The following is a 24,167-nucleotide window of genomic DNA, read 5'->3' as shown; positions in this document are numbered from 1 at the left end:
ATATTCGGCAGCTACTTAGAAGGGCTGCCAAGGATTTATCTTCCATAAATAATAAACAATTTCCCTCATTGTAACTTTAAAACATGTGAGCCACCATTAACCGCTTAAATCTTCTCATTTAGGTTATTCCATACAAGCACAACACATACACATCGTTGAGGAGAGGAAGCCCCTTTTTAACTGTCATTGCCAAGTTCTTGCACCATTATATACAATGAAAAATGGAGAATATCCTATTAAAAATAAGAAAGAACTGATACTGTAACAGGAAAAATGCAATGCACAATCGAGAAGAAGTAGACGACTCCACTACCAGAAGGGAAAAAAGACTCACGTAGATACATAAATCAAACATTGAAATGTGTGAATCCCTAGGCATAACAAACTTATACGCATGAAAGCGCTGCTGAGCATAAATAGATGGCTTGCATCCTGTGCCTGCTGAAGCCCAATAGAGGACACTATTTACCAGAAACAAAAGCATTAGAGTAATCCAGGGTGATTACAAAACCAGTCTCCTTTCAGAGGCGACAGAAACCTCCTTTCAGAAGAGACGGACACCATACATGTGGGCATGCTATATATGAACACCTCCCACACTCCATAAATAAATTCCAAGATTGCCATTGCGGTGATGGTGGGCAAGGTTACCTATCATGTCTGCTGAAATGCTGCCGTATGACTAGATGCTAGTCAACTACACTTGTTCCATCTGTACATCGCCCATCTCTTTGTCACCTTTCCGCTCTTGTGTAAAATCTCTTCCCACATCTGACTTCATTTCATCCTTATCACCTTGTGAGGGAACAGTGAGTTCTTCACCTGTTTTAAGGGGTTGTGCACCAGGGCTATTTGAACTCCTCACATACGAAAGAGAGCGAGCTGGACGCACTGGCACATTAAAGCCTGGTCTGTTCCCATTTGATACTAAGGGATTCACACTCCCACCCGTAGTGACTGCAGTGTCCCGCTTCCACTGCAAACTTGGGAAATTTCCATAGGGTCTTGGCATGGCAGGAAATCTGCGCGGCAAAAGGAATGGGGAGCCCCTCAAAAACCTACCTCTGAGAGGAAGCCGTAGGGCAAGGGGGATAGGACGTCGTATGAGGGCTGGATGAATAAGAGGATTCATCTCCTGAATAGCTTGAATGGCTGCATCTTTTCGCACCACCTGCATAACCATGGAATGAATCAACATAACATGCAGTGCAGCCTTGCAGAGATATTTCAAAGTGCTTGGTGCCACAACTGCACTGAAAACCCTTGTTTAAATGGTAATACAACTGTCAAATATTTTCTAACCTTAAGTGCTCTCGAATAGAAAGATGACTCATTCAAAGCCAAAGCCCTATCTGTTGCATCTTTTGTCTTGAACTCAATGTATGCAGATCTTTAAAAGAGAAAACAGGACCATTAGAAACCATTGCATCTGAGCAAACTTGGCAGCTTAGTAGACTCAAGGTATGTATAGTACCCTTTGGGTTGTCCTGTTGCCCCATCTGTGAGCATGACAATCCTTCCAATATCACCACATGAAACAAAGTGAGCCATGACAGACTCCTTGGTAGCAGCAAAATGTATCTGTACAAAAAGAAGAGGGTTATATTTTTCACCTGAAACAGCCAGTGACCTTGTGACTAAGAGATGGGCATTCACCCCGTTATGAGGGACTGTAGGAGTTTAAACCACTTAGTTGTCCTCCATGTTTTACAAGTTCAGACAAAAACAGTTCGTGACTCCAATTTAAACCACTTAGTTGTCCTCCATGTTTTGCAAGTTCAGATAAAAACACTTACATTCGTAACAAAAACAGTTCGTGACTCCGCATCATCAGGCTTTCTGACTTGCTTTGCACCTGCAAATGTATAGCAAGTCGAGAAAATCTGTCAACAAGCTGTCCCTTATATAAATCTTATTTGTGTGAATCAATGAAATCACAAACTCGAATTGCAATCCATACACATGGTGACGAGTCAGAATAGTCTATAGCTTCCCTAGGGAACACCCTAGACCAAGCCCTGGCATCCCATACCAACTGTGACCTATGGTTACCTGGGATTCCACCGATCCCCATTAATAAGCCTATGTTTCACTTGTATAGACTGTGGGTGAGAGTGTCCTTATTTCAGGGTCTCTTTACACTAACATTGACTACTACCTTTTGAGACATGTTTAGTCTTTATGCATGTCACCAGAGCTCACATTCCTGGTGTACGGCATGAGCATAGCAATGGCCTAATCTGGGTCTTGATTCCATGGGCTTCCACCAAACTCCATTGATGAAATTATGTTTCACTTTATAGACTCTGGGCGAATGATGTATGGTCACTTCGCACTATCTATTAACTTATAGCTTTTTAAGTCATGTTTAGTCCTTACGCCCAGTGTGATCACCAGAACCCACACTCCTGGTGTAAAGCTTGATTGTCGCAATCACCTAATATGGGTCTTGATTCCCTGACTGTGCTCCATCAATGAGTACATGTTACACTTACATAGACTCTAGGTGAGAGTGTCCTTATTCTAAGGTCACTTACACTGAAAATGCTCTTTTTCAAAGAAAAATTTAAGATATGCTATATTCAAAACAATTGTGCATACAGGCTGCATGGGAAAGTACAAAGGATCCATGGGGCACAGTGGGTGTCTGATACAGTCCAAGTTGAAAATTGATGTGGAAGCTTTTGCACTCCATACAGAGCATCTACTGTTATGTGCCGATCAGGGGGTTAGGTACACACATGGAATTCAACTGTGGCTCCAGGAACCACATCTCCAAACTTTTTTGGTGAAATGGTTGAAACAAGTTTCATAAACCATAACTGTCCTTGCTGAATTTGGGAATGATTACTTTTGATTGAAACTGTCCATGTTTTGCCCCTATTAACTTTTGATATAAACTTGAGTTTATTTCCATGTTTTGTGTGCACTTCAGGGCTGATGCGATTCTCCCCATCTATGATCCTTAAGAAAAGCATCCAAAACACATTTCAGGTGCCATTTTGAAAGACAAACTTTGAAATCATGTTTATTAGCCATTTTGGAAACCACTACATGCAAAACAAGGCCATGAACTGAGTAATAATCGAGTTCTTCAGCCAATGGGGTGGTAGCTCAAGTGGTGAGATGTTTGTCTTGGGACCGGGAGATCCTGGGTTCAAACCCCCACTAGGTGCTCCCTCCACAGCATTGCCTACAGGCAGAAAAAAGCGCCTACAGGCTGTGAAAACAGTAACTATGGGAGGATCTTGAGCCTAAAACCAGTCGGGAAAAAAAAGTTTTTGAGTTCTTCTGCAAACTACAAGTACCTCTGCAATCTTGAAGGCCCTAAAGATCTGCAACTAAAATGTTGAGTTTCCTTGACAAGCACTGGAACTCTCCCCCCTGCTAGCACACCTGCCACCCTCGTCTTCGCCTTGTTCCCTCTCTCCGCCTCACCATCGCCCTGCTCCCTCTCCGCCTGGCTTCGCCCCCAGCTCCTCCTCCTCTTCCACCTATTGAGCCCCACCTTAGCCCTTCCTGGCCTGCGCCTCAGTCCAGCCCCCGCATTGGCCCAGCGGGCCAGCTCCTGCCTGCCTCTTCCCCCATCCTATTCATCTCCAACCTTCAAGTCTGCCCCTCCTCCTGTTTAGCCCCTTTCTTTCCACCTAGCACCCCCGAAGTACCTCTGCAATCTTGAAGGCCCTAAAGATCTGCAACTAAAATTTTGAGTTTCCTTGACAAGCGCTGGAACTCTCCCCCCTGCTAGCGCACCTGCCGCCCTCACCTTCGCCTTGTTCCCTCTCTCCGCCTCACCATCGCCCTGCTCCCTCTCTCTGCCTGGCTTCGCCCCCAGCTCCTCCTCTTCCGGCTATTGAGCCCCCACCTTAGCCCTTCCTGGCCTGCGCCTCAGTCCACCCCGCCCCAGCTTTCGCCCAGCAGGCCAGCTCCTGCCTGCCTCTTCCCCCATCCTATTCATCTCCAACCTTCCAGTCTTCCCCTCCTCCTGTTTCGCACTTGCCGCCCTCACCCTAGAAGAATCTCTTCTTTACAGATATGTAGGTATTTACGAACTCTGGATGTCCAACTATCAGGCTATCATGGGCTTCTCTCAAAATCTTTCCTTTTGTTCCCTTATCATTGGGAATGCATACCCGATTATTATAATACATGCATCCTTCATCCAATTTGTACCCAAGAACTCGACTAATTTCTTGAGGAGTCTTGCTTTCCTGCACCAGTAGGGTAGCAATAGGGGCAAATAATTTGTCCTGCATGATTTTCTCTCTTGCTTCATTGATCAGTGGATTTGACACCAATGTTATTGCAAGCAAGGAGGCTTTCCTATACTGAGTGCATCTGCTACCACATTTTATTTCCTTGGCTAGTACTTAATCTCAAAATCGAATTCCTGCACGGTTTGCATCCATCTTCTTTGACGCATGCTGAGATCCCTTTCGGTGAAGATCCACTTCAGACTTTGATGATCTGTCATCAAGGTGAATCTTTGTTCCAAGAGAAAATGTCTCCACAACTTCAGAGCATAAACTATCGAGAGTAACTCCAAGTCATGGACAGCATAATTTCTCTCATGCGTTCTGAGCTTTCTGGATTCATAGGCTACTGCATGGCCTTCCTACATAAGAGCACCTCCTAGCGCAAAACCACTCTCATCTGTAACTACTTAAAAGGGTAAGGAAAAATCTAGAAATTTAAGGATAGGATTGGTTACTAAGGCTGTCTTCAGCTTAAAAGCACTCTGACACATAGCAGTCCACTCAAATAGGGTACTCTTTTTGAGAAGGTTAGTCAAAGGGGATGCTATCTGAACATATCTGGGTATAAAGATTCGATACCACCTGGTTAATCCTAAGAATCCTCAGACTTATTTTACCGTCTTGGGCTCTGGCCAATCTACAACTCCTTGGATTTTTGCGGGGTCAGGAGAAATCCCATCTTTAGATACTATGAATCCCAAGTATTCTACTTGGTCAGCAAAGAAAGTACACTTACTCTTTTTTGCAACGAGTTCGTGCTACTTTAGGATCTCCAGGACCTTACGCACATGATCTTCATGATCTGCTACATTCTTAGAGTATACCAGGATGATGTCATCAAAGAAGACAAGAACAAATCATCCAAGTATTCTATGAGAATATCCTGCATGAGGTGATTAAACGTTGCTGGGCATTAGTTAATTCGAACGGCATGACTGTGAATTCGTAATGATCATAGCGAGTATTAAAAGTTGTCTTTGGGATATCTTGTTCCTTGATTCTAATTTGATAATATCTAGATTTGAGATCTATCTTTGTGAACATTTAGGTTCCACTTAACCGATCCAGAAGCTCATCAGTCTTAGGAATAGGATACTTATTTTTTATTGTTAACTGATTTAATCCTCTGTAATCAATACAGAGTCTTAACGTTCCATCTTTCTTTTTCTGAAAGAGAACGGACGCACCCCAAGGTGAAACACTAGGTCTTACGAATCCTTGCTCTAGCAGATGTCTTAACTACTCCTTAAGTTCTATGGCTTTAGGAATTGGCATTCTGTATGCACGCTGGACTACTGGCTGAGTTCCGGGGGTTAGCTCTATCTCATAATCTACTTCACGAGTTGAAGGCATCTCAGTCAGCTCTTTTGGGAACACATCGGCATACTCACTTAACCACTCTGGTTCCTTCACCTTGATTTTTCTATCTACAGGATTCATTTTAACGACATAGACAGCTTGCCTATTTCTGAGTCCCTTTAGCAATTTAGAAGCTTTGACTAATTGCAGCACTGGGGATCCAAAAATTGGACAGCCAAGGCAACCCTTTGGAAGTGCCAAATTCAAGAGGTCAGTCCAGTGATTCCGATGCATTGCTTCGAAGGCACAAGGCTCTTGAGAGAGGTTATAACAATGCATATTCATGGGACAGCCATCCCATGGAAAAGAGTCTATGCATGAGGATGAGCCCAATGCATTGGAGGGCTGAATTGGAGCACATGAAGAGGCTTTTGCAGGCAAAGGAGCAAGAGCTGAAATTCTTGCATGAAGATCTCCATGTACAAAGTGTCATTGAAGCAAGAAAAGCTGATGCCGTGGTGGATATGACCTTTGAGTCTATGGCTCGTGAAGTGGGCAAGAAGCCAAGGGAGTTGGCACTGTCCTACCTTATCCGCAAGAGTGATCTAAAAGAAGGGGAGGATGAAGAGTTAGTATTCAAGAATCCACCTCGTTTGAAGCAGGGAGACCCAGCATCTCAACAATTGAGGTCTTTTATACACAAGGAAGAGGTATCATTCACTTCTCGCCATGCATTTACTCCTCATGAACAAGAGGCAACAAGTATGTGCATACTGGAGCTAGTGGGCGACATGATGGCCTTGTGGATTCAAAGGATGTAAATCATGGAGAGTGTGGTCGACATGCAAATCGAATGACTTTGCCCATTGAGTTGTCTCGTGGTGAGACATTGCATCATTTGGGGAGGTCACATGCATCTGGGCCACAGATTCATAATGCACATGCCACCGTGCCTCGTGAAACATCTTTGGTTGCCCATGAAGCCCATGCAGAGAGGGCTGCCCGTTGGATAAGGGAAAGAGAAAGAGAGAAGAACATAAATGATAAATCACATCCCAAAAAGCTCAAGGAGTTCAAGGCAAGGGATAAGTCTGTGAAATTTGATGCCTTTCATGGAGAGTATGATGCCTCCAAGGTGCTTGCTTTTGTGGCACAGTTTCACATTGCTTTTAGTGATGAGGACTTCACTGAGAAGTCTAAAATGCGTCATGCAAGCATGTTTCTGACGGGGACAACTCCCCATTGGTGGATCACTGAAAAGACCACCAAAGATCCCATCTGCACTTGGAAAGAGTTCAAGGACAGATTTTATGCACAATTTTTGCCTCCAAATGCCGAGCAAACTCTCACCCAAAAGTGGGATAGACTTGAGCAAAAAGACAATGAGAGTGTGCAACAATATGTCAACAAATTTTGGAAAGTCTTGCTTGAGATAACTCCCTTTATGCAACTCTCCGACGATGAAAGGCCGACGATGAAAGGAAGAGGAAGTTTCGCTCCAGATTGCAACCAGCTTACCATTCGGGCATCGAATTGCACCCGAAAAACACTCTTCAGCAGCTCATAGCATCTATGGAGCAATTGGTGCTTAAAATTAAGTAGGATCAGGGAGGTTCTAAGGACAAAGAGAGGGCTGTCCCAAACCTGCAAAAAGGTGGACAACCACCTAAAAAGAGCTTTCGGGAAGCCCAAAAGGATGGTAAAGCTGAAAGTATCCCATCCAAAGACATTGCGCCAAAGAAGAAGAAGTTTGGCTTGCCCCCCGAGCAAAGGGAGCAATATGCCAAAGAGGGGAAATGCTTTTCTTGTGGTAGTACAGAGCACATGTTTAGGCAATGTCCTACCCGCAAGCAAATGCATGAAGACAAGGCACCCAAGGCAAATGTGCATGCCATACCCAATGTGCAGGGTAACACTGAGCTTGATGGCAAAGAGAGAGTGGTAGTAAAGAGCACATGTTTAGGCAATGCCCTACCCGCAAGCAAATGCATGAGGACAAGTCACCCAAGGCAAATGTGCATGCCATACCCAATGTGCAGAGTAACACTGAGCTTGATGGCAAAGAGAGAGTGGTATGCAAAGCTTGGGGACAAATCAAGGATCAGCCCGCCGTGTTCATGTTTGATGATTGTGCAACAGATAACTTTATCTCTACACAGATGGCAGCCACCTTGGACATAGAGATTGGGGACATGGGACCCCAAATTGAGGCAGAGGCAGCTTTTGTTGGCAAAGAGATGAAGGTCACTCCTCTTATTGGATCATAAGCATTTCTTGATTTCCTCTCTCAATGGATGTGATATATTAGTTGGAAAGCCTTGGCATCATAGGCTTGAGTCCCGCAAAGAATATAAAACCAACAGGATCACCTTTATGCATAGAGGCCACATGCAGGTCATTGATGCTGGCAAGGAAGGGGATTCTATCCCAGTTGTATATACCTAGATGAATCCAGGAACATGCCCAAATTCACCTTTTACCAACGTGCATGTTATATACTCATGGTAGTCAATCCACAAGACTATATAACTATCAACTCCATTATGCATAGTATGGACTAGATAGTACAACATCCCCACTAAAGTCATCAGTGCCCAATAGTGGGTGTAGAACTCTGTATCAAGATATGCTCTCACACACGCACTCCACACACACACACACGCGCGCGCGCGCGCGCGCGCGAGCATATATTCACACAAAGCCCTTCGTACCGAGTTTCTGTCACTCACATCCAAATTAATAAGGCAATGAAAAAGAGTCTTTCCGTGTACTTGGTTTTTGTTCGTGACAAAATTGAACAAAGTAATGTGAATGTGGATGTATTGAATCAAGAAAGGCTGAATTTTCTTAATGCTTATAAAGATTGTTTTACCGATGCATTGCCAGGAGAGCTACCTCCTGAGAGACCCGAGGATCATCGCATAGATCTTGTGCCAGGTAGTTCCCCACCTAAGAAACCCAGATATCGTGTGAGTGCCGCACAACAAGAGGAGATCATGGAGCAGGTTAATAAGCTTTTAAGGGTTTGGTTCAGCCAAGCTCCTCACCCTTTTGTTCTCTTGTGCTTCTTGTGCAAAAGAAGGATGGATCTTTCCGCATGTGTGTGGATTATCAAGCTCTAAACAAGCTCACCATCAAGAATAGGTTTCCAATCCCACGCATAGATGACATCTTGGATAAGCTTGATGGTTCCGCTTGTTTCAGCCATATAGATTTGAAGAGTGCTTACCACCAGATTCGTGTGGTACCCTAGGATGTCCATAAAACTGCATTCAGGACAGCTTTTGCATTGTATGAATTCTTGGTGATGCCTTTTGGCCTTACCAATTCCCCGACAACATTCAATTGTATGATGAACACGATATTTCGATCCCATGGTAAGTTCACATGTGTATTCTTTGACGATATCTTGATTTTCTCCAAGAATGAGGAGGAGCATGAGACTCCTTTGGCTACAATGTTTGAAGAGTTGCGAAAGCATAAACTCTTCATAAATGCTAAGAAAAGTGAGTTCTTTCTCTCAGAGATACACTATTTGGGACTCGTCGTTTCCAAAAAGGATGTAAGAATGCACCCTGCTAAGATTGAAACCATTCGGAATTGGCCAGAGTTGCAAAATGTACATCAAGTGCGTAGCTTTCTTGGGTTATGTTCATACAATAGGCGATTCATAAGGCATTTAGCTAAGATTGCCTCGCCATTGCATGATCTTACAAAGAAGAAAGCCACCTTCCAATGGAATTAGAATGAGTAAGAGGCCTTCTTGCAACTCAAAAATGCTATCATTTGTGGGCCTATTTTGATTGTTCCCGAATCCCAACTTGCAAAAGCCATTCACGGTGGAATGTGATGCATGTGGGAATTGTATAGGAGCTGTCCTAAATCAAGAGGGTCATGCAGTTGCTTATGAGGTACCAGAGCAACCACCACTACCGAACCCTCCAGAGCCTTGTCCACCCACTTCTACCTTCTTCACAGCAGAGATGGTGAGGAGGACCATCAACAGATTGCATATAGGGAGGGCACAGGATCATGAGGGCATTGTAGCCAAGAATTTCATACATGCTAGAGATATGATTGCAGACTTGCTAGCTCTCATGTTTAATAGAGCCATGTGTGAGGGGTTTCCTGCGACTTGGAGTAGTTCCACGATTGTGCCGGTACTCAAGTCTGGAGATCCGAGCCTGCCGACTAACTACCGCACCATTATGATTGGTCACTTGCTGGCCAAGCTATATGCCTCTACTCTTGAGCATGAGTTGACCAGATGGGCAGAGAGACAAGGGGTCCGAGCTCAGGGACAATTCAAGAGGAGATTCTCTACTTTGGATCATATCTTTACCCTCAGGGCTATCATTGAGGAGGGCAGAGCACATGGGAGGAGGATCTACTATGGCTTTGTGGATTCCCGCAAGGCCTTTGACACAGTGCCCAGAGCTAGACTGATGCGCAGGCTGCAAGACTTGGGGGTTCCATGTGAGCTCATTTGGGATATTATGGCACTTTATGAGACAGTAGTTAGGTAGGTGCGGACTTCAAAGGGTCTCTCCCAGCCAGTACACTCCACTATAGGGGTGAAATAGGGCTGCCCACTCTCTCCGACTCTATTTGGACTATACATTGATGAGATCTTTGATTATATTGAGACACGAGGGGACAGAGGAGCCCAGTTGGCTGGCACTTGGATACCTCTGCTCTTATATGCTGATGATATTGTGCTTATAGCAGACTCACGAGAGGGTATACAGAGGCACTTGGATACTTTACATGCTTATGCACAGAACAGTGGGCTCTCAGTTAACCTTGGTAAGACCAAGGTTATGGTGTTTAACACTACAGCTCAGTGGGTCTGGAGATCAACGCCTATTTTCACATATGGGCAGGAGACAGTGGAGTATGTTGACTCATACACATATCTTGGAGTGGTGTTCACTGGGCCCACATTTTCCATGAGGGGGGCAGCAGAGGCCAGATTGACTAGAGGATATGCAGCACTAGGAGGTCTAGAGAGGATGTGCTCACAGGTACAGTTTCAGGAGCCACGCACTAAGCTGTGGCTTTTTGACACACTGGTCACATCGGCTATGCTATATGGAGTACAGATCTGGGGGCTAGCCTAGATCGTCACAGTCGATCAGGACGCACATACGATGGATGGAGATCGATGGAGAGACCACTTGTGTCCATGATCTCCAGGATTATTCGGGCTAAGGCCTCGATACCCCATGAGATTATCCGAGCCGAGACGGGAGCACCACCGATCGTAGTCGAGGCTCTTGCTAGATCAGTGTCCTTCATTCATAGCACCACGGAGCTTCCCCGACACACCGGTATGCACGACTTGCTTTAGAGTCCTCTCATCAGCTAGCCATGGCGGGAGACACTTCATGTTGGTATACGCACATAGCATCCTGGTTTGAGCTTCACGGGTTCAGCTTAGACAGACTTCCACCCTTACAGTACTCTCTAGAGGCACCCTCTCTCACCTTGACACATTCTGAGATTAGTAGAGTCATCAAACAGGACCTCATTCAGTTGGACACTAGGAGGACATGGCTAGAGCCCTCACAGGAGTTAGGGACGAAGATGGCTTTCTATAGAGACCATCTTCTCCGCACCACTGAGGATGGCTTTATACTTAGACCGAGCTACATGGGTACCCCATTTGTCTCATGGACTGAGGTGCGCCATTGGGCAGATCCGCACCTCTTCACATCAGTTAGAGATAGAGACAGGCGGATTTAGAGGCATACCTCCAAGGAACAGGATATGTCAGATTTGTTGGATAGAGCCAGAGACGGAGGAGCACTACATCTGTTGCTGCACAGCATATTATGAGATTCGACGGCGCTGCCATTGCCTTTTCAGAGAGGGATTTGGACCATTGGCTAGAGTCATGGACTATTGTGATCAGCAATGCTTGGGTTTTTATCTCCTGGAGATCCGCAGGCTCAGAGAGTCCATTATGAGGAGCAGACGCCCGACTGGCAGGGAGTCCACACAGAGACGGATTTCTGACTTCTTTAGAGGGACTACCCGAGAGGACACACAGCCGACAGCCCAATAGTGGGACCCCGTGGGACTCTAGTTGAGAGAGCTATCCAGTTGGGGAGATCCAGACGCTCGAGGGTTCGCGGATCCTTACATCAGAGACGGTGCCTACACCAGACGATTCAGAGCATCATTGCGAGGCATCGGGCTCGTCCGACCAGGCATCTCACTATGGCAGATATCCAGGCCATCCGGCAAAGACCCATGCTAGAGCTCCTAGGATGATTACCACTCCATCCATATACTGTTGTACTCACTGTCACTCTTGTACTCCCCCATATTCATGTATTCATGTATCCATGTACTCATGTACCCCATTTTGACTAGTAGCATTAGCTTCCCACTCTCCCTAGTTGCTGCTTCCGGATGCTCCCTACTAATGTATTGTAGGGCTAGATACTTACCTTCAATCCTTTCTTTTCTTTTCCAGATAGTGTATCAGATGTCACATGGTTGTAACTTTGGTCTCATAGGTCACTTTGGCCTTTTGAAGACGTTAATATAACATAACATTTCCACTGGCTTACGACTGCTTCAGAGTGGTTTCTTCTAGCCCTTTGTGGGAGGGGTGTGGCAATTTGAAGGGTGGAAACAGAGTTAGATGGTAGATTTGTTCTTTGGTTGAGTTTGAGGCTATGATCATGGAACAGCTAGATGTGTGTTCAAGGCTTCCCTGTTGCATTGTCTTGGTTGATTAGAGGAGAGAGCAGTGTGTTGCTTTTGTGGAACACAGATCTGTATGTGTATATCCTCTATGCTACGAGGTCTTGAGGGTTGCCAGATTGGACATGCAGGTTTCTTTTCCTTGACTGGCTTTGTTGTACTCAGTTAAGCTTTTCCATTGAAATTGAATAAAGAAATACCGAAAGGGACGCCAAGCTTTGGGGCCAACAGGTGTCATTCTCCTTTTTGTTTTGGAGCATTCTAGCTCTTGTTTATTTGTTAATTGTCTGGACTACAATTGGATAGGTGACTGCTAGTCTACCGCACTTTGGTTTCTACCAGAGGCCGGTTTCAAGGTTCCGTTGCCGGGACCCATCATCAACTTTCTTAGGGGGGTGAGCTCGTGGTTGTCTCGAGGAAAGCCATCGCTGAAAATTTCAGCAACATGTGAGACACAAAAGATGAATATTTTTATGATGAAGAGGAAGAGCAAGAGACCTCTCCTAAAAGAAATGAATCCGAGGATATTCTTGCAGGAGAACAGGCTGCAGAAGATACACAATATGAGGATGTAACGCAACCAGAAGACATGCCTAGTAAAGAGGAAGATGATGCTCAGTTTAAAGCTCGTTTGGCAGGGGTAATGGATGTGTTTATGCAGCTCACTCAAAGTGAGAAGTTTGCTGAATTTATGAGATCCCGTTCTGAGCTTGAGAAGAAGAAGAAGAAAGTGCGTTCTAGGAACCCACCTCAGGGCAATAATGATGCCTTCCCACAGGATCCTTCTTTTGGACAGTTTCCGAACATGCAAAACACTTATGGTGCAAACTCACAGAGTTCCTTTTTCGAACAGCCACCTACTCCGCAGCAGTCTATGCATCAAGGCTATTTTGGTGGTGGCTCTGTGTTCCAATCTATGACTAGGGGTTACCCTCAGGGAGGCATGGGTATGCAAGGGAATTTTGGAGCTACTCTTCAACCTAGTATGCAAGGGAATATGTATGGTAGTATGCAGCCCGGAATGCAAGCAAACATGTATGGGGGCCATGGTTGGTTAGTACGAAAGGTACGGTACGGTACGGTACGGTACGATAAAATACGATACTAATTGGTACCTTAAAATTTTTTGAGGTACGGTACGATATTAGTACGTTTTTAAAAAAAATACTTCCTAAACTTAAAAATTATAGACAAGAAGTTACAAAATAGTAGAACCATGAACATAATGTCATCATGCCATTAGAATACAAAATTGCTACAAAAGGATAGGCCAAAAACTCATGGCATGGGCGACCGCCAACATGCGTACATACATGATACTACATACTACAATACATCATTGATGGGCTAGAAGGAGATAGATGCCCAATGCCTAGAGAGCTATAACATATCAAAAGTCTACATCATCACCAACATCTGCATGATCATCAACATGATCACTACTAGAGTATCCATCAAGAGAGTTCCCTGAAGAGGACTCTTCGAAGGTGGACGAGACACTCTGGGGATCATTCTCGCTAAGTAGGTTGCCGTCATCATCAAACAAGGGCTCTCTAGGCAGTGGGGTATCATCATGAGGGGGCAATGGAATATCATCATGAAGACGGGGATTGGAGCTCGAGGATCCCCGCCTCACATATGTGCGAAGGCCACCCTTTGCCGATGTCGAAGGCGGAGGCCTATGAACTCCAACTGCTCAGTCCCGTCCATGCTGACTCCTGGTGCTGCGAGTATCTGCTGCCACAAGCTCACTATAGAGCTCCATGAAGATTGCCTCCTCCTCCTCATCAGGTTGTTGATTGACACTTGCAAAGTTTTCACTCATCAACGTGAAAGTGTCAACATTGACCTACACATTAAGGCACAAAAGTTAGAGTCTGTACAGTGTACACAAAACTTAAAAGTTATGAGTCATGACAAGTTAGAGTCTAGACTTGTCACTTACCTGCTTGGGACTACCCATACTAAGAATGCCCTGCATCATGCGCAAGTTAGTGTGGCAGTAGACCAACCGCTCCAACTGTCGTATGCTCAGTCGATTGCGTATCCTCGTGTGTATGAGAGAATAGGAACTCCAGTTCCTCTCACATGCACCCGTAGAACAATCCTGGGCTAGGACCCTTAAGGCTATGGGTTGGAGATGCTCTAGTCCATACCCAAAATTGTCCCACCAAAAAAGGGGCTTCATGAGTGACTCCCTCCTCCATCAAGTGGGAGACGAAAAGGAGGTTTGACCTCTCTGATCAACATAGCAGCCCAACTCCTCTAGAAAGGCATTGTGCTCATCAACTGGCACAGCTCGAAGCATATATGCATCCCGATCTTGTCAAAGCTCCCTATCGGTGCAAACTACTGGAGACTTGTAGGCTGGATGTACCAATGCTGCAAACCCGTGGATTGGTTTGTGCATCCACCTCCATCTCTTCTGTGCAATCTCCCTGATTTGTGCTCGCTCGTCAAATGTAATGTCTGTGCAAGCCTCCAACTCCACAAGGGCAGCTCTAAAGAAGTGGACAAGAAGGCCCATGGTGGACCCCTCGCAATCTGTCATCCGCAAGAGCCTATAGAATGGAGTCATAGCAATGACAATTGCTCGGACTCTAGTCCAAAATCTCTCCTCTAGGCAAAAGCATTGCATGGCTTTGGCCTCTTCAGTGACGTGCTCATCCCATTTGTTCCACATGGTGGAAACAACTGTCTGGCGAAGGGCGGGCCTCACATCGTATAGGTGCTCCAAAATCAGCCACATGTAGGCAAAGCGGGTGGCCGATGGCTTCTTCAAGTCAAGCTTGCTATGCTCACGAAACATAGCAAGCACCTTCACCTTTAGCATGAAGATGTTGACAATAGATGTAGCTTGTCGCACAATCCTCTTCACCCACCCGAGCTTCGCCACATCCTCCATGAGTAAGTCAATGCAATGACTCGCACATGGAGTCCACACAATGGTGGGGAGTTCCTCCTCAAGCAAGCGGCCCATGCGTCGACAATTTGATGCATTGTCGGTGATGACTTGCACCACGTTTTGAGCCCCAACCTACATGGTAGATAAATCATATGAGTTGAGGGCTTTGCACAAATGACAAAATCAGCCACACTTAAGTAAAATAATGCTTTCCTCTATGATCGCTTGCCTAATATGGCGGTAGATGAAACTCCCGGTAGTCTTTCTCCCCCTTCTCCCGGTGTCAACCACACGCAAGAAGTATGTGCCAAGCGCGCAAGACACAAGGATGTTGATAATGCCACGCTTCCTTTGATCACTCCATCCATCTGTGAGAATAGAACATCCATACTTCGTCCATGCGGCTCGAATCGGATCAAGGACTCGATCAATTCTCTCCTTCTTTTCATCAATCTTCCTCGTGCGCATAGCCGTGTAAGAGACCCCCGTCCACCCCTCACATGGACCCACATTCGCAATCGCCGTCACCATCTTCTTCCATTGCTCCTTTTGGAGTACATTGAAGGCAAGATTGCATTCAATAATGGTGCGAGCAATCTCTATCTCCGCAAGGCGTTGCCGCTCCTTAAGGAATGCAACCGAACCTCTCACACTACCCGTGACTTGGTGGAGAGAGGGTTGCACCCCTTCACGCTCCACCACCCTTTGCCTTTTGCCCGGTGCGGAGGCGGACCGTGCATCCGTGGAAGTGGCAGTGGAGGATACACCAATGAAAGAGCCGGTGGCCGCTTCATCATGTGCCCATGGTGGTGCTGGTGGTGGTGCCAGTGCGTGTGTTGATGATGCTCCTCTACTTGAATTTGAGCCGCCGCTCGTCTTCCAGGAAATGTCATCGGCAATGCTTTGCGGAATCTCCTTGCATGGGGCAACTTGTCCCCCAATCTTTGAAAGGTGCTGGAGAAGCCTTGTTGTTCCACTGGTGTATGACTTGCGCAATATCGGCATGTCCAATGATGGGAGTTGGACTTCTTGGTGTCCTTCTCCACATTGAGGCAATGCAAATCAAAAGCCTCATGCTTCTCCCAAGGCATGATGGATAAGAGAAGGGCTAAAGCGTGGAGTAGAGGAGAGAGCATAGAGAAGATGAAGTATGGGAAGAGCTTGGAGGAAGAGAACTTGGAGTAGAGGCTCAAGTGGGATGGAAGGAGCTTGGAGGAGGGTGGAGGAGGGTGGAGGAGAGGCTTGGAGTAGAGGCTTGGTCCTTGAGGCTTGGAGTAGATGGAGGAGAGGCTTGGTCCTTGAGAGATGAAAGGAAAACAACCAAAAAAACGGGCAGAAAACGGCCAAAAAAAAATGGGCAGAAAACGGCTACTTCCAACGGGCAGAAACAGGGAAAATTCGTACCTGATCGTACGGATGCGTACGGATACGTACGGTACGGATCGTGCGTACGGCCAGATCCGTACGACGTACGGAACTAAGCATGATGGGGGCATGCAGCCCAGAATACAAGAAAACATGTATGGGAGCATGCAACCCGGTATGCATAGTGGCATGTTTGGAAACATGGGAGGAATGTATGGTATGCCAAGTGTGGGAACTGGCAATGTTGACCCTATGATGGGCATGAATGCTGGGGGTAGCAATCTTGTGAAGCCACTTCCTTATTACGATTATCTAATGCCTATGGGTAAGGCGAAGGATTATAAGGAAGGGGGAGCTGCAATGAAATTTGACACGTTCAGCGGGCCAAAGACAAACTAAAGGCACTTACCTTTTTACAGCAGTTTGATGCTGCTTTTTTTGGTGGAAATTACAGAGAATCCTTTAAGGTGAGAAAAGTTGTGACTTTTCTCAAGGGCAATGCATTGCAGTGGTGGTCCACTCTTCTTTTGCTCTACTTGGATACAGTTTAAACATGTGTTCTCTTCCATGTGGCTCACATCTACTTTTGAGGTGAATGTAATGACAGTATGGCACAAGTTGGATGCATCGAAGTGTGAAAATCTTGAGGATTATAATAAGAAGTTTTGGGAAGCTTTACTCCCAGTTACTTCTTATCGTACAGTGCCTTTGTCTGAGCAGGTTGAGAAGTATTGTTGTGGGCTGCCCAAGGAAGTGCGTGACTATTGCATAAAGACTCGAGTAACAAATATGTCGCAGATGATAGAGAATGCTATGACGGCAAATGCGTTACGTAAGAAATCAGTCCTGTCTTTATCTAACATAGACAAATTAGATTTAGACTCATCATCTTTTGCATCCTTTACAAAAACCAAGTATGCGGAAAGATACTTTTTCATTACTAATGAAATTGCAGAAGCTGATACAATAGGAATAGATTCCCCTTTAAGCTTTACATCCAAAATATGTTCTTTCCCTCTATGAGTCAAAGTAATTTTCCTGTTATACGTATCCACTACCGCATGTACTCTATGGCACCATGGCATACCCAACAAAACATCACACCCATCAAGTGGCATGATAAAGAACTCCTCACTGTCCACATGACCCTGCACATGAAGCCTGAGCTTTCCAATAATAGGGGTAACGGGTTCTGCATACCCAAGACAAGCCATATTAGCCTCATACAAAGGCCCCATCTCCTCTGCGCAGATTCCCAATCGGCCAGCCAAATCCGGTGAGATAAAGTTGGCTCTAGCACCTGTGTCAGAAAATCAAGGCATTCTGATCTCACTTTGCCCCATTGCCTACACAACTCAGTCTCTTCACCACTTGGCTGTTCCCCAACAAGATCAAGAACTACTCCTGCAGAAGGCTTTGGTTTCTTAGACTTGGACTCCCCTTTAGTGTCAGAGTCCTTTTGGGACTTACGCTTGGGACAATTAAAAGACATATGTCCCTCCTCTGTAAAGAAAAAGTACTTCCTAGCATCCATTAAAGCTTGTCTCTCCTCAGGAGTTCTTTTGGGCATTGGTAACTTCTTATACCGCTTCTCTGTAGACCCTTTTGCATCATGCGAAGCATGCCCTGACTTTTTAGATTTCTTGCTTGAGCTTTTACTTCCTTTAAATCTAGATGAGACTCCAGTGAGTGAGTTCCAAGATTGTTTTTCGGAGTCATTGTCAGGAGAACTTTCTCCGGAAAGGCCAGAAGATCCTGCTATTGATCTAATTCCGGGGAGTACCCCACCAAATAGACCGTTGTACCGTGTTAGTGCAGTCCAATAAGAGGAAATTATGAGCCAGATACAAGAGTTGTTAAAAAAGGGGTTGATCCAGCCTAGCTCATCACCCTTTTGGTCACCTGTGCTCTTAGTGCAAAAGAAAGAAGATTCTTGGCGCATGTGTATAGATTACAGGGTGCTAAACAAGAACACTATCAAGAATCGATTCCCTATTCTAAGAATTGATGACATATTGGACCGCTTACAGGGCTCCACAGTCTTTAGTCGGATAGACTTGAAAAGCAGGTATCATCAGATATGCATTAGACCCGAGGATGTACATAAGACAGCATTTCGGACCACTTTTAGGCTATATGAGTTCTTGGTTATGCCCTTTGGTTTGACAAATGCTCCTGCCACATTTAACAGCCACATTTAACAGGATGATGGACAGGATTTTCCGGCCTCATAGAGCGTGTGGACACATTCTTTGATGATATGATTGTGCATTCACGCACAGAGCAGGAGCATAGGAAGCATTTGGCCATTGTGTTGGAAGAACTCCGGAAGCATAGGTTGGTCATTAATGGCAAGAAGAGTGAGTTGTTCTTGGAAGAGATACACTTCTTGGGGCATATCGTGTCTAAACATGGAGTCCATATGGATCCTTCGAAAGTGGAAGCAATTCTCAATTGGCCAGATTTGAGGATCGTGCATGATGTACGCAGCCTTTTGGGATTGTGTTCCTATTACAAGAGGTACATACGGTATTTTGCTGAGATTACTTCGCCCCTTCATACTTTAACTAAGAAGGCAACTCCGTTTCGATGGGCTGATCGGAAAATTGCAGCCTTTAAAAAGCTTAAAGAAAAGCTTACTTCGGATCCCGTATTGGTATTACCGGATCTCCGAAAGGCTTTTGTTGTCCAGTGTGATGCATGTGGGAACAGCATTGGGACAGTTCTCATGCAAGAAGGACATGTGATAGCCTATGAGAGTCGTATATTACAGAATGCCGAGAAGCATTTACAGGTTTATGAGAAAGAGATCATGGCTGTAATTCATGCTCTTTCTACATGGAAACACTATTTGCTTGGGACTGATCTCACTGTGCAGACACATCATCAGACCTTGCGTTATTTCCTCACGCAAACTAAACTTTCTGAGAAGCATATGAGATGGGCCAACTTTTTGTCTATGTTCCACTTTCAGATTGTACATGTGGAAGGCAAAAAGAATGTTGTGGCAGATGCTTTGTCACACAAGCCACAGGTCTCAGCAGTTTCACTTGCTTATCATCATGAGCTTGATGAGATGAAAGAGCACTATGCCTAGGATGAGGATTTTGGAAGGCTCTATGATCAGATGTCTGAGGGTCAGCGGCATGATCATTATACTCTCAGGGATGGCTTTTTTGTCGATGCATGGTAGAGTGTGTTACCAGGCAGTTTACAACTCAAGGTTATGATTAAAAGTCATGCTCCACCGTATGCAGGTCATAGAGGTATTGACGCCACGGTAAAGGCAGTTGAGACTTTCTTTTATTGGCCGACCTTAAGAAGAGATGTTGATGCTTTTGTTAGGCAATGCATCGTATGTGAGAGGTGAAGTTTGACCGTCAAAAGACACTAGGGTTACTTCAGCCTTTACCTATTCCAGATAGACCATGGGAGAGCATTGCCATGGATTTTATATTTGATCTTCTGAGGACACAAACGAGGAATGATGGCATTTGGACTATCATATGCAGGTTTAGTAAGCAGGCCCATTTCATTCCCGTGCGTAAGACGATCAAAGTTGATCATATGGTGAAGTTGTTTATGGCGAACATCTTCAAGTATCATGGCCTGCCTTCGTCTATCATTAGTGATGACGAGTTTATTTGACAACATGGGTACAACTCTCAAGTTTTCATCATCATTTCATCCACAAACAGACATGGGTACAACTCTCAAGTTTTCATCATCGTTTTATCCACAAACAGATGGTCAATCGGAAGAGGCTAATTCTACAGTGTTAGATCTTCTCAAGTGTTATGTGTCAGACCACAAGCAACAATGGGAAGAGCATCTACCTTTGGTGGAGTTTGCTTATAACAACACCGTCCATACCTCGACGGGCAAGGCGCCTTTTGAGATTGTGGAAGGAGGGAAGAAGGTACCACCTATTTTGCACACAAAGGATAAGATCTTTGAGACTGACCAGTATGTGGAGAACATGGATGAAGCTTATCGGAGAGTTAAGTTGGCACTCGAGAAAACTCAACAAAAGCAAAAGAAAGCAGCAGACCGTCACAGACGTGCATTAGAGTTTGCATTGGGTGATTGTGTTCTTTTGCGATTTGAGAAAGCTAGGCTCAAAAAGATGAAGGGTAAAGAGCGCTTATTCCCTAAGTTGAGCATGCGCTATTATGGACCTTTTCAGGTATTGGAAAAGATTGGTGAGGTGGCCTATCGTTTGAAGCTACCAAATCACTGGAGGATTCACAATGCATTTCATGTGAGTCTACTTAGACCTTTTCGTGGGGATGTGCCTGAGGATGTATCAGATGAGGCTCAGCTGGAAGTTGAGGAACTTGATGAGGTTCTTATTCCAAAGAAGATACTAGCACATAAGAAAAGAAAGGTACGAGGTAAAGTTTCCCGTCGCTATCTTGTGAAGTTCAAGAACTACTCACCGATGGATGCGAAGTGGATGGAGGAGGGTGACTTAGCAGATTCACCTCACGTTTTGCAGCTTTATCTCGATGCCTTTGAGTTGGAGCCGACTCTTGTTACGGCTCATTCAGGTTCAGCAGAGCATGGGTCTGGAGCATTGCCTAATGCTCAAGAGGGGGGTACCACATCCACTCCCTTGATACAGACAGGCTCAGATAACATCTAGAGGTCACTTGGTGCAGCTTTTGTCTCACCCGAAGGTACTGATGGTGGCTGATGGCTGACAGTACATCTGTTTATGGGACTTCTATGATATATGTGTACTAGTCACATTGGATGTTGTGGTTGTGTATGGTTCACAGTGGTATACAACTTGGACTATTACTACACCATTGGTTTGCAGTGAATATTGCTACATATGCATGGCTTAGAGAGATTGGGACGCTGATCTTGCCATATTGTATCTTTCACTTTGGATGTCTTGCTGTATCACCAGATTGCAATCGAGGACGCTTGCCATTTTTCAAGAGGGGGGTATGTCATGACTGTGTGAAATTGGAACAGCACAAGTGTGGGCATGGTGGTCAGTGAGCAAGATAAATTTTTAAAGATTCATACTTGGGTGTCCGGACAAAAAGGTAACATGTGTGGACAACCCCAAGTCTGAAGGGGGACCAAGGGATTAAACTTTATAAGGTTTATAACCTTGGGTGGCCCTTAGAAAGTTTTAAAAACTTTAAAGGGCCACTAGGATAATTATGGAGGGGGGGCTACTCCACTTTTAGAGTACATGCCTCCCTCTCCATCTCTCTCTCTTGCTTTTTGGAAAAGACCGGTCGGTTGGTTGCGTGGAGAGAATTGGTCGACTGCCTGCGTGGAGAGAGACTAGTACAAGTCGCCTGAAGGGAAGCCGTACAGTACAGCAGCTGCAAGAAGGCAACTAGTACAGGCAGGTACAGACTAGTACGGACAGCTACAGGCTGCTACAGGTGCTGCAGGTACAGGCTGCTACAGGCAGCGCATCATACAGGCTGCTGCAGTTTTTCTGACGCAGGCAGCTGCAAGGCTACTGGTACGGACAGGTACAGGCTGCTGCAGGTTTTCTGACGCAGGCGGCTGCAGGGCAACTGGCGTAGACAGGGTACAGGCTGTGCAGGCTGACTGGTGCAGAACAATACAGGGCAGCTGGTACAAGCTGAATCCTTCTCTCTCTCTCTCTCTCTCTCTCTCTCTCTTCTTATCTTCCCCTCGTGTGAGCTCTGGAGGGCAAAGGCGGGTGGCTGCAAATTCAGGACAGCATACTCTATACTCTCAAAGCTGGTGTTTTTGAGGAGGATTGGACTGAGGGACAGCAGTGAATCTGCTGAATATCTTTCTCTCTCTTTCCACTGGCTTACGAATGCTTCAGAGTGGTTTCTTCTGGCCCTTTGTGACAGGAGGGGTGTGGCAGTTTGAAGGGTGGACAGAGTTAGAAGGTGGATTTGTTCTTTGGCTGAGTTTGAGGCTATGATCATGGAACAGCCAGATGTGTGTTCAAGGCTTCCCAGTTGCATTGTCTTGCTTGATTAGAGGAGACAACAGTGTGTTGCTTTTGTGGAACACAGATCTCTATGTGTATCCTCTATGCTAAGAGGTCTAGAGGGTTGCCAGATTGGACATGCAGGTTTCTTTTCCTTGACTTGCTTTGTTAACTCAGTTAAGCTTTTCCATTGAAATTGAACAAAGAAATACCGAAAGGGGCCCCAAGCTTTGGGGCCAACAGGTATCGTTCTCCTTTTTGTTTTGGAGCATTCTAGCTCTTGTTTAGTTGTTAATTGTCTAGACTACAATTGGATAGCTGACTGCTAGTCTACCGCACTTTGGTTTCTACCAGAGGCCGGTTTCAGCCCGTATACTAAGAACCAAGTGGAAACCAGTGCATACCATACTCCAGAGTGCCCCTCAAGTGCTAGCTATCTAGAGGCCTCCAGGGCAAGCCTCGGGTACCTGTGGGGATCCATGTGACTGATGCGATGAAGGTACGTGACTGTCTGGAAGAGTGCCTCCACTACCATCGGAGCTGCAGCAAACTCTACCAGGATAATCTGGTGTGGGACTGATGGTTTGTTGCGGATCATACGGGAGAACATCGTGACCTGGGGCCTCTCAACTCGTTGCTAATCCTCATCGGATAAATCTGGCCCCCAAAAAGCTGCTCCATACATCAAGGCTGGTGTGACGAGGGTGTCAAAAAGCCAGCCCTTCGTCCTGGGCTCCTGGAAATGTACCTGGAAGCACTGCCGCTCAAGTAAGCTCAAGGTTGCACATCCCCGCGTCACTCTGGCATGTGCTGCGGGAAGCATGGTAAAGCGTGGGCCACTGAAAGTGACACCAAGACAATATCCACAAGATCTCCTCTATATGTGAAGCTCAATCTGGATGTGACGGGGCGGGAGGTATTGAAGACCATTACCTTGGTTTTACCAAGGTTAACAGAGAGGTCCCGCTGAGTACAAAAGTCATGTAAGGCATCCAACTGTCTCTGAAGCCCTTCGGCTGAGTCTGAGAGGAGGATGATGTCATCTACATAAAGTAGTATGCTACCAGTGTGGGACCAGCCCCGCCTAATCCATCAATGAAGCTCGAGATCTCGTCAATGTAGAGGCCGAAAAGAGTGGGTGATAGAGGGCATCCCAGTTTCACCCCAATGGTGCTGGAAATCTCGTGTGATGTACCTCCTGGGGCTCTCACTTGTTCGGTGACGGACTCATAGAGGGCGATGATGCTCCAAACCATGTCAGATAGGACTCCGATCTCCTGTAGACGGTGTAAGAGGCGGACTCGGGCAACAGTATCAAAAGCTTTGCGGAAATCCACAAAGCAGCAGTAAATCCTCTGGTGTCGTGCTCCACCCTCAATGATGGCACGGAAGGTGAAGATGTGGTCAAGGGTAGAGTAGCTCCTCCGAAAGCCAGCATGTCCTCAGACTCTGCATCCCTGGCTCTCTGCAAATGAACTAAGCTCCGCCTCTAGCACTAATCCATAGAGCTTGGCCAATGTGTGGTCAATCATGATCTTGGGCTCTAGGGTATCATGGGCATGAGAGATGTACTCGGCAGTGAGTCCCTCGTGATCTTGGGCTCGCCCACTGCGTAGTCTACGAATGGCCTTGAGGACCATGCCCTTTGTGAAGAAGGTGGAGGTGGTGGGGCGGGGGTCTGGTGGTGGGG

The 24,167-nt window shown here is 45.8% G+C and overlaps 1 protein-coding gene across 1 annotated transcript in view; it reads right to left on the bottom strand.

Moving 5' to 3' along the window:
• Positions 1–315: 315 nt before the first annotated feature.
• The window catches only part of LOC147607539 (uncharacterized), a 94,015-nt gene continuing 70,163 nt past the window's right edge, over positions 316–24,167 (bottom strand). Inside the window, exons 8-11 of the mRNA XM_086790328.1 lie at positions 1,797–1,855; positions 1,475–1,581; positions 1,303–1,390; positions 316–1,171 (exon numbers count right to left, since the gene is read on the bottom strand). Coding sequence (XP_086646454.1) covers positions 698–1,171; positions 1,303–1,390; positions 1,475–1,581; positions 1,797–1,855 — 728 coding nt within the window. The 3' untranslated portion in view covers positions 316–697. The remainder of the gene's footprint in view (positions 1,172–1,302; positions 1,391–1,474; positions 1,582–1,796; positions 1,856–24,167) is intronic.

This window comes from Cibotium barometz, chromosome 55, assembly GCF_041138505.1.
Source record: "Cibotium barometz isolate CiBa-2024 chromosome 55, ASM4113850v1, whole genome shotgun sequence".
In the NCBI taxonomy this organism is placed as follows: domain Eukaryota; kingdom Viridiplantae; phylum Streptophyta; class Polypodiopsida; order Cyatheales; family Cibotiaceae; genus Cibotium; species Cibotium barometz.
This window is presented reverse-complemented; position numbering and strand designations above follow the sequence as displayed.